This window comes from Mustela putorius, unplaced genomic scaffold, assembly GCF_011764305.1.
Source record: "Mustela putorius furo isolate JIRA1106 unplaced genomic scaffold, ASM1176430v1.1 tig00000275_pilon_pilon_pilon, whole genome shotgun sequence".
Classification (NCBI taxonomy): domain Eukaryota; kingdom Metazoa; phylum Chordata; class Mammalia; order Carnivora; family Mustelidae; genus Mustela; species Mustela putorius.
Window position 1 is genome coordinate 30,257,244 of NW_025421341.1, and position 10,976 is coordinate 30,268,219.

Sequence of the window (10,976 nt, forward strand, 5' to 3'; positions counted from 1 at the left end):
AGGCTGATTTAGTATAATTTATTAAGAAAAGAGTTGTTTTGCATTTACAGAGATGGCAATGCAATGGTAAAAACAGGACATAAATAAAACAAAGTTAAAGGCATTTCAAGAACACAAAACATTAGCTATCTTGATTCATTTTTGTCAAGGGCAATATTTGAAAGTTAATGGACAGAGGAGGCTGTCCATTTACACTTTGGCCAGTGTTTATTAAATGCAAACAGGATGACAGAAACCACAGAATGTGGGATTCCTATGGGTTGGTGACCAGGCTCAGGTCACGCTTGTGACTTAAAAGTCAGAAAGGAGCTGACAGAAAGGAAGGGGGAAGTCTTACCTATAGCATGGTTACCTGCAGCACTTCCCCAGAGGCCGGCCAGCCGCCTAGCAGCAGCATTGCTTCTTGCAACAGCACTTCTGCTGGCAACAGCACTTCTGCTGGCAACAGCCTTTTCCACAGCCGCAGCCACACGAGCCACAGCCACAGGAACTGCAGCCACAGGTGCGGCGGCAGCAGCAGACCACGGGGGTACTGCAGCAGCCCCCGCAGCAGCCGCAGCAGCAGGGGCAGCAGGCGGAGCAGCAGCCCACACGGTAGCACCTGCAGGTGGTGCAGCTGCCACAGCCGCCGCAGCCGCCGCAGCCGCCACAGCCGCCGCAGCCGCCACAGCCGCCACAGCCACCGCTACAGCCACCGCAGCCGCCACAACTTCCACAGCCACAGCAACCCATGGTATCAGGAAAGAGGACTCAGGAAGGAGTAGAGAGGAGCAAAACTCAGGAGGTGAGAGAGGTCTGATGCCACCTTCTGCTGGTGGAGCCCTTATATACCAGCACTGGGAGGAAAGCAGGAAGACACATGACCACTTCCTTGTCGCTATTTGGCTCTACTTACAGGGAAGAATCCCATCATCTCTTATTTGCTTCCCTTTTAGATATCTTTGTCTTCATCACATGTTTAGTTTATTGTTTAAATAAAACCTTTATTCCAGTTTAACTTTGAAAAAAAACCAGAAAGTTCTAGGGAGGCATTCTGGGAACCCAGAGTGTGGTGAAGCTATCATCAGGAATGGGCCGAATCTCATCTTCCCACGATACCTGTGTCTGTGGGGCTTGCAGACCACACCCTGGGCCAGGTGATCTGTGAGCACCCAGGGGCTGGCATGGTCCCTGACCTCAAAGAGCTTGTAATAGGAAGTAATCCTGGGAGCTGGGATGTGAAAGGCCAGATACCATCATTGCATCTGTTGACCAGTGAAAAATTCTGGAGCTGGAAACTTCGACTCCTTTCCTCTTCATGTGAAGCATAACACTGTTCTTTCTCACAACCAGGTTTTAACGACTATTTTATAACAAATAAATCCACTTAAGAGTCATTTTAATGATGTAAATGGACAAGGAATTAATTTTTAAGTTTTGTTTTTGAGTAGATAAGATCAGTTGATGTCTTCACTAAGGAGTCTGACCTTGGTGGGACGCCTGGGTGGCTCAGTTGGTTAAGCGGCTGCCTTCGGCTCGGGTCATGATCCCAGCGTCCTGGGATCAAGTCCCACATCGGGCTCCTTGCTCGGCAGGGAGTCTGCTTCCCCCTCTGCCTCTGCCTGCCTCTCTGTCTGCCTGTGCTTGCTCGCTTTCTCTCCCTCTATCACTGGCAAATAAATAAATAATCAAAAAAAAAAAAAAAAAGGAGTCTGACCTTGGAGATTTTGAAAGAAGGGTGGGAACTTTGAGGGGTGCAGGTACAGAGGCCAGAGATGCAAGGAGGGGCCCAATGCGGTGAGAAGGAGTGTGAAGTATGGTGAAGTGTGCCGCTGTGGTCCTGGGTGGGACTGGAGGGCTAGCGACTAACAAGGAGGTGATAGAAACATAGACAAGAAAAACAAGAGCACCAGTGGGCTCCTCATCACGTGTGCTGTTGGAGGAGCCCTCTGGCCTCTCAGGGAGTTCTGCAGACCTTCATGGAGATCGTTGGTGGCCAACAGATTCCCCAAACTATGATTTATAACTGGCTTGCTGCCCAGGGCCCATTTTCCCAATCTGGTGAGATTGTTCTTCAGGAATCCGAGTGAGAGGAAATGTTGTAAGGTCCCAGAGGCATGTTGGCATTGCTATTCATGATCTCAAACTATTTTTGAGGTTTGTAGACCAAGGCATGCATTTTAACCACCCAGCTGAGATGCGCCAGGGTGGGGGGTACAGTGGGGTAAGAGATAGAGGAATAGGTTTGAGAGCTTTTAAGGAGGCACAATCACAGAATTCAGTGGAAGACCAGATACGGGGCTAAGAGAAACAAGGGATTCAGAGCTTTTTAATAGATTGTCAGCTCAATGGAGAAGACACAGGGGAGGAATATAGCTTTTTTGGTGGGGTTGGTGATTGGGTTGGGGAGATTATGCCTTGAGCCTGGGGCCTGGGACATGGCAGGTGGATCTGGAGCATGGAGGAGGTTCTAAGTTGGAGGAAGGAATCTGGGCAACGCCCATGGGAACTGAAGCCCTGGGTGTGGATGTGAGCACGAAGGGAGAGAGTGTAGCAGGAGAGACAGGAACATCAGGTCAAGATTTTCAATAGACGGCTTACAAGGTTGAGGAAGAAAAGAAGGTCATTCAGTTTAAAAATAGTCCACGTCTCTTTGGAAATACAGCTGTGAACATGAAACGTCACAAGAACTAATATGGCCCATTTAATGAGGTGTAAGGTTCATGAGAATGATAGATGTGAAAACCATTGGAAAGAAGTGGCTTGTTCAGTCTGGTTATTCATATGGACTCTGCCTCTCTGAAGTTTCTATTAGAACGGGGGTTGGTTTCTGCTGGTGATATGGAGAAAAACCCGTTGAGGAGAGGCAGAAAAGGAGCAAGCAATAATTAAGCGCTTTCTTTGTTCTAAATCTCAAAGGTTCGGGTGCCTGGGTGGCTCAGTTGGTTAAGCATCTGCCTTCAGTTCAGGTCATGATCCCAGAGTCCTGGGATCAAGTCCCGCATCGGGCTCCCAGCTCCATGGGGGATCTACTTCTCCCTCTGACCTTCCCCCCTCATGCTCTCTCTCACTCTCTCAAATAAATAAAATCTTTAAAAAAATTAAAAAATAATTTCAACGATTCATCTGTTTTTCTCTGGAAATGAAGACAACTCCAGAAGATTAGTGTCTCTTTGCCTCTAAAATGACTTGAAGAAGAAAAACTAAAATTAGAAAATGTACTGGGTCAAATATCACCCATAAGAACGCAAACAAGGAATAGCCCTGGATGAGCTTCTTGTGGAAACTACATTGGCAGCCGTGAGGAAGTGCTGGGTCATGTGTTCTGGGTCACTCACTCCATCACCTTCCTCCTCAAGATGGTACATAAGGGGCTCCCCCAGCAGAAGGCGGCATCAGAACTTCCTCACCTCCTGAGTCTCCCTCCTCACCTCTCCTGAGTCCTTACTCTCCTGACACCATGGGGTGCTGTGGCTGTGGAAGTTGTGGCGGCTGCGGTGGCTGCGGTGGCTGTGGTGGCTGTGGCGGCTGCGGTGGTGGCTGCGGTGGCTGTGGTGGCTGCGGTGGCTGTGGTGGTGGCTGTGGTGGCAGCTGTACCACCTGCAGATGCTACCGGGTCAACTGCTGTCCCTGTTGCACCGGCTGCTGCGGGTGCTGCTGCACTGTCCCCGTGGTCTGCTGCTGCCGCCGCTCCTGTGGCTGCAGCTCCTGTGGCTGTGGCTCGTGTGGCTGCGGCTCATGTGGCTGTGGCTGTGGGAAGGGCTGTTGCCAGCAGAAGTGCTGTTGCCAGCAGAAGTGCTGTTGCAAGAAGCAATGCTGCTGCTAGGCAGCTGGTGCACAGGTGCCACCAGCACCCATTCACTTGGTAAGACTTCTGCCTTCCTGTTGCTCTTCTGCCACTTGATGGTCCTGAAAAATACCCTTTTCCTGTCTTTGGTGCCTTAAGTCCTTCCATCAGAAGAGTCCCCGAACTCAGAGAAATCATCTAATGGAAGAAATACTGATGCAATGGAGCACCAGAGTAATTATGCAAATTACTAATGAAATCATGATTACGAATACTTGGTTTGATGGGAATATCCAGTGCCTTGCAGGTTTGTCTTTCACCACTTTTTTCTGTCATCATGCATAGTCCTCCCCCACCCTACCTTTTTTCCTTCCTAGTCATTACATAATACCCTCTAAATTTCCCTAATAAAATAAACACTAGAAATCCATAAAAAGTGTTCTTTTTGTCTTTGTTGTGTTTGAGTGCATGGAATCCTGGTTTGTTCTGAAACTTGAGAATTTACCTTTGCACCAAATTTTTAAAACCCTTGCAGCTGTAGCAGGTTCAAAGCCCCAGCCAGGTCCTTGGTGACCACCCTCTCCCCTCAGTGAAACTTTACTTTCCTGCCAGCCTCCTTCCTCCCTTACAGCTCGGTGTGCCAACTCTCCTAGGGGACACAGTCCTCGTGTACTGATATAAGGACGTGGCCCTTCAGCAGGCATTAAACCTTACATGGGCATTCCCATCAGGACCCAAATTCAGAATTTAATAGTGGGCCTGAGACCATTTGGGCTCTTTTGTGGACATATTCAATCTTTTTCTTCTCCTCTTTCTGTTTTTTGGTGCATGCAGTTTTCTTCTTTCAACTGTTTCAGTAGGTAGTAAACATTTGATGGTAACAGACGTCTGAAACGTTTCTAAATTTTTAAAATGCATTCAGTTGCCATAAATTCTTCCAGTGCCTCTGTCTTCTCAGCTACCTTCAGCAAAAGTAATACATGAAAAGAACCCATGGGGAAAGGGGGTTTCCAATGCTTTTTTGAGGGGGGACATCTTTTCTTCCACTGCTTCAGTTTTGTCCACAAGAGGATAACCTCTTTTCTTTTTCCTTCCTTTCTCTTTCTTTTCCAGTTCCTTTCTTTTCTCTCCTCTCCCTTCCTTGTCCTTTTCTTTCCTTTAATTATTTTCTACAGCTTTTTTTTTTTTTTTCAACTGTTGAGATTCTGTGATTTTATTAGCAGTAGAGACTGTAGGCCAAGGAGATTTTGGATCATGATGGTTCAGTATTTTCACACATTGATGCATTTGTCCAAAAAGGGAGGAAGCTCTGCTGGATAATATGTTCAAATGAAATAAATTAACCACACCTCTGGGCTCAAAAACAAGATCTGTATCTCTGTGGACCAAACACAGAACAGAAATGCAGAATGCAAGGCTGCAGCCACGTCCTTGCTGGGATCTGGGTCTGGAAGTGGTCTACAGACAGGTGGAGAGTAGGAATATGATCACAGAGATCAGATATTCCACACAGAGTGGGCATGATATAGCTAGGCTCACTTGAGATGTAGCATGAGGGTGGGTCCCCTTCTGTCTTGAAAAAATCCTATGACTCTCTGCTGCAAGGGTTCTGGCCTATAAAATGGTGTCCACCAGAGACATGGATATAGTCCCAAGATCACAAATTGACTTAAATTATCCAGAGGCTTGAGAATAATCTATGATATCCCATTACACTATGGGATGAGGCTTGGATGTAGGGCAGGAGAATATAACAGCAAAACTTCTAGACAGGTCAAAGCCAAGGTGAGGGTTGAGGTAAGAAGAGAGAGTGAGAGAAATGAAAGTAGAAACAAAGCACTTCTCACTTAAGGGAGGTTGGCAAAGTTTCAAAAACTCTTTGTAGTAGGAAGCTCTAACATGGTTCCCAGTGATCCCTGCCTCCTGGTGTTCATACCCTTGTGAAATCAATCATCGTCCCTGGGGTATGCACTGGATCTAGGGACTAATGAAGAGAATACCACAAAAGTGACAGGATGCCACATTCTTGATTAGGTTACAAAATCTTTAAGCCGATCCTTGATTTCTTGGCTTGCACACTTTGATGAAGCAAGCTGACATGTTGGAGAAGTCCATATGACCAGAAACTGAGCACAGTCTCCAGTCAACAGCTAGCAAGGAATTGAAGCCTTCTGCTCAGTGGCCACGAGGAACCGAATCCTGCCAACAATTACATGAACTTTGAAATGCATCATGCCCCAGTCAATGCCCTACCTCCTTGAGATGACCACAGTCCAGTCAACACTTAGCCTATGGAAGACCTTGAAGTAGAAGACTCAGTTAAGGTGTACCCAGACTTCTGACCCAGAAACTATGAAATAATAAATGTAAATGTGTGGTGTTTTAAGCCACAAGTGTTGGGGTAATTTTTTATAGAATACTAAATAACTAACACATTTGAAAACATCTAATGTTAGGAAAGGGCAACAAAATAAACTTGGAACATGAATTCATTTCAGATGAAACTGACTTTATAGAACTAACAATGTCTTTTAAACAATATTTTTTGGATCCTTAAAACAATAAACAAGAGAATGTCTTCCATTTAAAAATGAAGGATTTATTGTGAAAATACAGGTAAAAACAAAATAAGAATGGGTTGCTATCAAAATCCTGGGAACAAAAAAAATATGAGTTGAAATAAAAACTCAAGCAACAAAATAAGACACTATCAAAGAGAGAATTTGTGAATTTCAAGATGGATATCAGGTGTTCGCTTAGCACACGACAGAAAGAAACAGAGTCCCAGAATAGAAACTGAAGTAGTCTGTCTTGACATGAAATCTAATCTGGGAACAAGGTTTTGAAGACTTTCCCCATAGGGCTTCTTCTTATGCACAAGGATATCTTTCTACTACCATCAAACTTATTCATGTTGGACTTATATTCCAGATACATTTGGATGGATTAAATTTCAGGCAACTTTTACTGTACTGAAAATATTGGGATCCAAATTATCATGAAGCAGTGGTAGCATTTTCCATTATGACTGCTACTGAATATTGAATTTCTTAAAATTAGTTAGAACCCTTTGGCTCATACAGGTCAAGTAAGAATTCAGTAAAAAGTTCATCTTTTTCTCTTCTATGGATTACCAACTAGCCAACACCACAACTCTCTGTAAGTTAGACTATTCTGACCACTGCTTTGGCTCCATTGTCCTTTATGGTAACCACACCCATGTTGTCTTTAGCAACTAAGTGTCTCCACATAGCCCCTGTCTCCCTAGGATCCTTTGATCTCCATTGTATATAAGTATTCCAGTTCATTGATAACAGATCCCACTTAAATTGTTGATCTATAGAGCAAAGCAACCACAGAGTTCTTTTAACATGCTGGGCTGTTCTCCTGAATGTATTCGCACAGTTATGGTAGAAGGTGTGTCTTCTGGATCCTCCCAAATTGGGTGAACAAATCCACATGATAAATCCACTCTAACATCATAATTTCACTAAGAACCAAGGCAGTTCTGACATTTCAGCTGATTTAGTGTGTTCCACCTGTAACTTCATGTTTCAGCTAACCAACCAAACTGGCAGCCCATATCAACAAATTCTGCTTGATCCAACTTTATGTTCCTTCTACCATGATCCCACATCCTTAAGATACATTCCCATACATATTACCTAGATTTCTGTTTATAAAAACTGGGAGAATCATGTAGCTCTTTTGAAGCATAATGCATCTCCACACATTTTGTACTATCCCTTTTGGGGCCTGCCAAAACTTGAGTCTATTTATGGGTTTAGAGACAAAGATGGGTGCTGGGGGGTTGAGTCTGAGGAGACTCAACAATGTCTTGCTACCTCAGTGGATGCCATTACAGGACTACCTCATTAGGCAGGGGTGGAAGGACAACTTCTAATGGCAAAGACTTGGCTATTCTAGGGCTTAGATATCCCCAGCTTTATTGAGATCTGACCATGTGTTCCCAATCCAGTTTTCAGGATTCCATCCATTCCCAGTGAATGTCCTCACTTTATCTGAAGACACCCTGCAAGGTCAGGAATTCAATTTGTACTGTAAAGCAGCCAATTGCAGAATGAGACTCTTGGTTTGATGATCAGAAATCTCCACTCTGTGGCTGCAGGAGATAATGGTTTTTTTCAGAAAATATATTAGAGCTCAGGTCATTAATGCAAGCACTCGAGCTGGGAATTTGAAGCCCTGAGCATATCCTTTTTTCCTCCCTTATTTTCTCCAGTGCTGCCAGGAGTAACCACCCAATTCCATTTTTCTCTTTAGTTTAACTAAAATAGTCTAAACTGACATACATGACAATTTAGAACCTCACCTTCTATAGGTACTGCTGAATGTTTACCTCCTCACCCCCAAATTTATGTTCATCTGGAACCTATAACTGTGACTTAATTAGGGTTGACCTAAATCCAATATGGTTGGCCTCCTTATACTAAAAAGAGACTTTGGACATAGAGACAAGGACACATAGGGAAAACATCATGTGATAACAGAGGAACAGATTGGAGTGGTGTGTCTACAAGCCAAGGGATGTTAAGAATTGCCAGCAACTGCTCCAAGTTAGGAATAGTCAAGGAAGGATCCTTTCCTAGATATTTTCAGAGAGAAAGTATGGGCCCATCAACACCTTGATTTCAGACTTCTAGCCTCCAGAACTGTGAGAAAAGAAGTTTCTGTTGTTTAAAGTGACTCAATTTGTGGTCATTTGTTATAAGAACATTAGGAAACTAATACAGTATTTGATTAGGTGTATCTAATGATGACACTTAATGTGTCTAAAACCACATCATGCCATGACTACTAGTGCCTTCTTTATGACCAGAAACATAGTGGCTTTAAATCTAACTAGATCAGAAAACAAGTTCCAGAAAACCCAGAAGCTGTACAGAAAAGTCTTTCTTAAAAATCTGTCCTTTACGGGATGTCTAGGTGGCTCAGTTGGTTAAGCTGCTGCCTTCGGCTCTGGTCATGATCCCAAGGTCCTGGGATCGAGTCCCACATCGGGCTCCTTGCTCAGCAGGGAGCCTGCTTTTCTCGCTGCCTCTGCCTGCCTCTCTGCCTGCTTGTGTGTACTTTCTCTCTCTATCTCTGGCAAATAAATAAAATCTTAAAAAAAAAAAAAATCTGTCCTTTACAACCATTCCTGGTACCAAAATCTGTATCAATCAGAATTCAGCCTGAGAAACAACTAGCGGAGATATATATTTTATTTAAAGGAGTTGGCTTACTTGATTGGGCGAGCTGGGGAGGCCAAGTCCAAAATTCACAGGGCAGGTCATCAGGACAGGTTGGCTAGAATTCTCAGACATGTCCTCAGATGGAACTGCTTCCTCTGGGAAGGCTCAGTTCTGCTCTTAAGGCCTTTCAACTGATGGAACCGGGCCCATCCAGGTTATCTAGAGTAATCTCCCTTACTTAAAGTCAACTGATTATGAACTTTGATCACATCTACAAAATATGTCACAGCAACACTCCGATTAGTACTTGTTTGAATACATAAATAAGGAACCTGAGAACCTAATCAGGATGACACATAACACTGTCACAAATTACAACAAACTTATCCATTATTTTGAAAAGAATTGAAATCATTACAATATTCAATCTTTTCATGTAAGGTCATTGTAAAGTTTAATAAAAAATTGTTTCCTTGGGGTATCTGGGTGGCTTAGTGGGTTAAAGCCTCTGCCTTCGGCTCAGGTCATGATTCCAGAGTCCTGGGATTGAGCCCCGCGTCGTCGTCGGGCTTTCTGCTCAGGGGGAGCCTGCTTCCCTTCCTCTCTATCTGCCTGCCTTTCTGCCTACTTGTGATCTCTGTCAAATAAATAAATAAAATCTTAAAAAAATTTCTTTTCCTTATTTTTTTGGCCTAATTTTATAGGAATTAAATGATTTCCCCCATTCTAGCTTTTTTCATAGTATATAGTATGAGTATAATCATAATGGTTATTACATGTTGATCATTTACTATGCATCAGGCCTGCATGAGAAACTTTTTTTATCTACTATTCAAACCAAAACAAATTACACATTTATGAAGTTGGGCACAAAAACCAGTGTATATCATTCACTCTGTGATATTTCATGTTTCTGTTCTTGGATGGTCCCATTTGTCTGATTTCCAGGTTCTTTTGGGGTGGACTCTAAAGTATTAAAACCGTATTTAGGGTCCTAGTTGCTCACCAAGGCCATAAAGATGGCTGGTTTCAACTTGGTTGACTATAGTTTTTGGTTGTATCCAGTTCACCAGCCCATAGCAGAGATTTTGATGTGGTGTTGATAAGGTTGATGATAATCCTGTCTTTTATGATATCTTAATCTAGGATAAAAAATTAAAATGTCACGTAGTATAGTACCATATATTTTCAGAGCTGTCCACCCTTGGAGTCCATGGTAGGAGGGACCAGGCTAAAACTGTGTTACTGTGTTCATACCAGACATTGAGTTCTCCAGTTCACTTGGATTCTGACCAGTAGCAGTAGACCTACATTCTTCCTTTCCGCATTTGGCTGAACAGATTATGTAAATGCTTCTCATCAGGAAAATTCCAGTAATAATAGAAAAATAACTCCCATAAATTAAAAACTATAAAAGAAAAATAAATTAATGAATGACATTAAAATGGGTATTCAACACTGAAGGTAAATAGTGGTGCTTTATTACTAGCTGGGAGATCTTAAATAGGTCATGGATTCTCTCTCTGCCTCCATTTTCTCAGCTGTGAAATAAGAATAATAACAATATTTACACATTTGTTGTGAGGATTAAATGAGTTATTACATATAAGACATATAGAACAATACCCATGTAGTAGAATTCAATCAGTGTTAACTGTCTGTGCTTCTGAAACTCTCCATCTATATAGAGTATAGTCTTCCTTTTTGCTTGCCTTCTTTTTTCATATTCACATTTAGTGTATGAAATTGGGAGTTTATTTTTTTTCTTAGAATATAACATGCTTGACAGTATTCTATCCAAAAAATAAAAATAGAAAGAAGACAGCATATCTATTCAAAATATTGAAATGATACTAATAGATGTACAGAAGTTTAGAACTTGTATATGTTTCTAATGAATCGATGGAATTTTAATCATTTTTAATGATTCTTAGATATACAGATCAAGAGGTCTTAATTATGTTTTATCTTTTAAAAAATTTGACTGTATTTGCTTTTAAAATTTTTGTTTGAAT

The 10,976-nt window shown here is 42.6% G+C and overlaps 1 protein-coding gene across 1 annotated transcript; it reads right to left on the reverse strand.

Annotated features, from left to right (window-relative positions):
* LOC123391687 (small cysteine and glycine repeat-containing protein 7-like) lies at nt 1-732 on the reverse strand. The gene has a single exon (XM_045078941.1). It carries the CDS (start codon nt 730-732, stop codon nt 385-387), a length of 348 nt encoding a protein of 115 aa, XP_044934876.1. The 3' UTR covers nt 1-384.
* Nucleotides 733-10,976: the final 10,244 nt, after the last annotated feature.